The sequence below is a fragment of the Limulus polyphemus genome, unplaced genomic scaffold, assembly GCF_000517525.1.
Source record: "Limulus polyphemus unplaced genomic scaffold, Limulus_polyphemus-2.1.2 Scaffold9146, whole genome shotgun sequence".
Lineage (NCBI taxonomy): Eukaryota > Metazoa > Arthropoda > Merostomata > Xiphosura > Limulidae > Limulus > Limulus polyphemus.
Window position 1 is genome coordinate 24028 of NW_013674756.1, and position 3244 is coordinate 27271.

General features: G+C 33.4%; 1 protein-coding gene across 1 annotated transcript in view; it reads left to right on the forward strand.

Annotated features, from left to right (window-relative positions):
- The window catches only part of LOC106475772 (myosin light chain kinase, smooth muscle-like), a gene marked incomplete at its 3' end in the record, with an annotated part of 13984 nt that extends 12841 nt beyond the window's left edge, over positions 1 to 1143 (forward strand). The window contains exon 7 of the mRNA XM_013936448.1: positions 993 to 1143. Coding sequence (XP_013791902.1) covers positions 993 to 1143 — 151 coding nt within the window. The remainder of the gene's footprint in view (positions 1 to 992) is intronic.
- Between the last annotated feature and the right edge of the window lie 2101 nt (positions 1144 to 3244).

Here is a 3244-nt window from a genome sequence, read left to right on the forward strand (position 1 = left end):
ACCACATGAAATACAAATATTATGATGGTAGGCGACTTTTTTCCCCACATGAATTAGAAGTATTATGATGGTAGGCGACCTTTTTACCACATGAAATACAAATATTATGATGGTAGGCGACTTTTTACCACATGAAATAAAAATATTATGATGGTAGGCGACCTTTTTACCACATGAAATAAAAATATTATGATGGTAGGCGACCTTTGTACCACATGAAATAGAAATATTATGATGGTAGGCGACCTTTTTACCACATGAAATACAAATACTATGATGGTAGGCGACCTTTTTACCACATGAAATAAAAATATCATGATGGTAGGCGACCTTTTTACCACATGAAATACAAATATTATGATGGTAGGCGACTTTTTACCACATGAATTAGAAGTATTATGATGGTAGGCGACCTTTGTACCACATGAAATACAAATATTATGATGGCAGTAGACTTTTTTACCACCCTGTAGAAAAGTGTCGATTATCATATAGTTATTATTTAAGGAATACTTACTGTATGTTTTGCGTCACTTTGTATAAAACTGTTGTTGCTACTATAATTATAGTTTTTAGTTAAGGAAAATTTATTTTTGTGTATTTAGCGTCATCCCCTAGAAAATTGATAGTATTATTATTAATCGAAGTTAAAGAAAACTTACTTTTGCAATCTTGTGCCACTTTGTACTATAGAAAAGTGTTATTATTTTTATTATTATCATATGAAATTAAGGAAAACTTGTAGTTAAATATTTTGTGTCACCCTGTGGAAAATAGTTATTGCTATTTTTAGATGAAGTCAAGGAACACCTTTTCTTATATGTTTTGCCTTACTGACAAGATGAAAGCTTCTGTAGAGAATATATCTGTAAAGATTTCTTAAGAGACAAATAAAGTCAATAAATTAAGATTGTGTGCTTTTGTACAAACTATATTAGAAGATGTTTTACAGAAACTTTCTTGCTTGTTATTCGTGTGTTTGTCTCTTTTAGGTGGGTCGAGTAGACGCTAACATCAAACAGATTACTATAAAGGACTTACAAGAAGATCACGAATATTTTGTCAGAATTATAGCCTTCAATGAAGCAGGAGTCAGTGAACCTCTGACCAATGAATGTCCAGTTAGAGTGGTCAGACCTGCAGGTAAAAAAGTACATTGTAAAGATGAACCTGTTTTCATCACTACCTTGTTTCTGTACTTTTTGGCATTGCCTTCTCTACATCATGCTTGACTTTTGTAATTTTTTATTACTTGTTTCCTATCCTTCTTTAAAACAACTTTGTTATATATATTGTAATATCATATCAGTTTCTCTAATTTTGGACTACACTGGGGCTGGTGAAGCTCGAATGGTTCCTCCAGGACGGTACAAGCACCCCCGGAGAGCTGGAAGATATTTACAGAACCCAATCCTTCTACCTTCACTCCAACTCATTGCATGTGAATCCAAATAATTCTACCACACCCTAACGTCATAACACTTTATAGGGAAGACATAATGCATATCCCAGGCCATAAAGTATGATACTACGCAAAAACACACATCTGCCGGATTCGGCCCCATTGGAAAGCTAAAGAAAAGTAGACCTCTATATAATGTATTATTTTCATAACTATGAAGCTGGTGTTTTTAAACTCAGACATCAATCACATGTACACAGATCTATCAGTTGCATAAATACTTGATGTCCTTGATACCTTGGATATTAATTCGAATTATTCTTTCTTTCTTTAATTTTACTGAAATTGTTTTGGCAAATATCGTGTTTGTGCAATGAAAAAGTCAAAAATTGTCGTTATATAAAACAATTTGTGCTGCCATCTAGCCAGCAGATATGAAACTGCTATTTATGAAACATGGAAATAATATATGCTTATAAACTGAACTCACTGCTAAGTAGTGGATTTCCTTTCTATTATTTCCCTACAAAAAATACGTTTGGTAGAAGAACAGAATAATATTACTGTTACACAAGCTGTCAAACACTAGATAATGGCAATTAGGTGCTCAAATTAGACTATAACTCAACTTTAGCAGTTATTTGTAAGCATCATAGACTAATAGATTGAATGTTACAGCCATTTTTTTCTGGGCCAATTCCTACATATTAAGCACTGCTGTGTTTAGTGATAATATGCTATATTTTCGTTCACGTGACAGTTGCTTGAATTGTCCACTAACTCGTCAGTGATCTTCATTTCATTACAAGTAACTTTTAGTGTCAGTGTTATTGGTGGCGCCTCCTAACGTAAACGTTATTGCAAGCTAGATTTACTGTTACATTTATTTCGAAAAATAATGACTGGTTATCTACATTTCGAGATATTGATCGTAAAGACTGGTCATTTACATCTAGAGATATTGGATGTAATAACAGTGGTTATCTACACCTAGAGATATTGGAACTATTGACAGTGGTTATCTTATCTATATCTAGAGGTATTCGACATAATAACTGGTTATCTACATCTAGAGACATTGGACGTAATGACTGGTTATCTACATCTAGAGACATTCGACGTAATAACACTGGTTATCTATATCTAGAAACATTCGACGTAATAACAATGGTTATCTACATCTAGAGACATTGGACATAATGACTGGTTATCTATAAATGGAGACACTGGATGTAATGACAGTGGTTATCTACATCTAGAGATATTGAACGTAATGACTGGTTATCTATATCTAGAGACATTCGACGTAATGACAGTGGTTATCTACATCTAGAGACATTCGACGTAATGACAGTGGTTATCTACATCTAGAGATATTGGATGTAATAACAGTGGTTATCTACATCTAGAGACATTGATCGTAAAGACTGGTTATCTACATCTAGAAACATTCGACATAATAACAGTGGTTATCTACATCTAGAGATATGGGAACTATTGACAGTGGTTATCTTATCTATATCTAGAGGCATTCGACATAATGACTGGTTATCTACATCTAGAGACATTGAAACTAATGTCATTGGTTATCTACATCTAGAGACATTGAAACTAATGTCATTGGTTATCTACATCTAGAGACATTCGATGTAATGACTGGTTATTTACACCTAGAGATATTGATCGTAAAGACTGATTATCTACATCTAGAGATATTGATCGTAAAGACTGATTATCTACATCTAGAGATATTAGATATAATACGGTGATTATCCACATCTAGAGACATTAGACGTTTGTTTGTTTGTTTTTGAAATTTCGCGCAAAGCTACACGAGGGCTA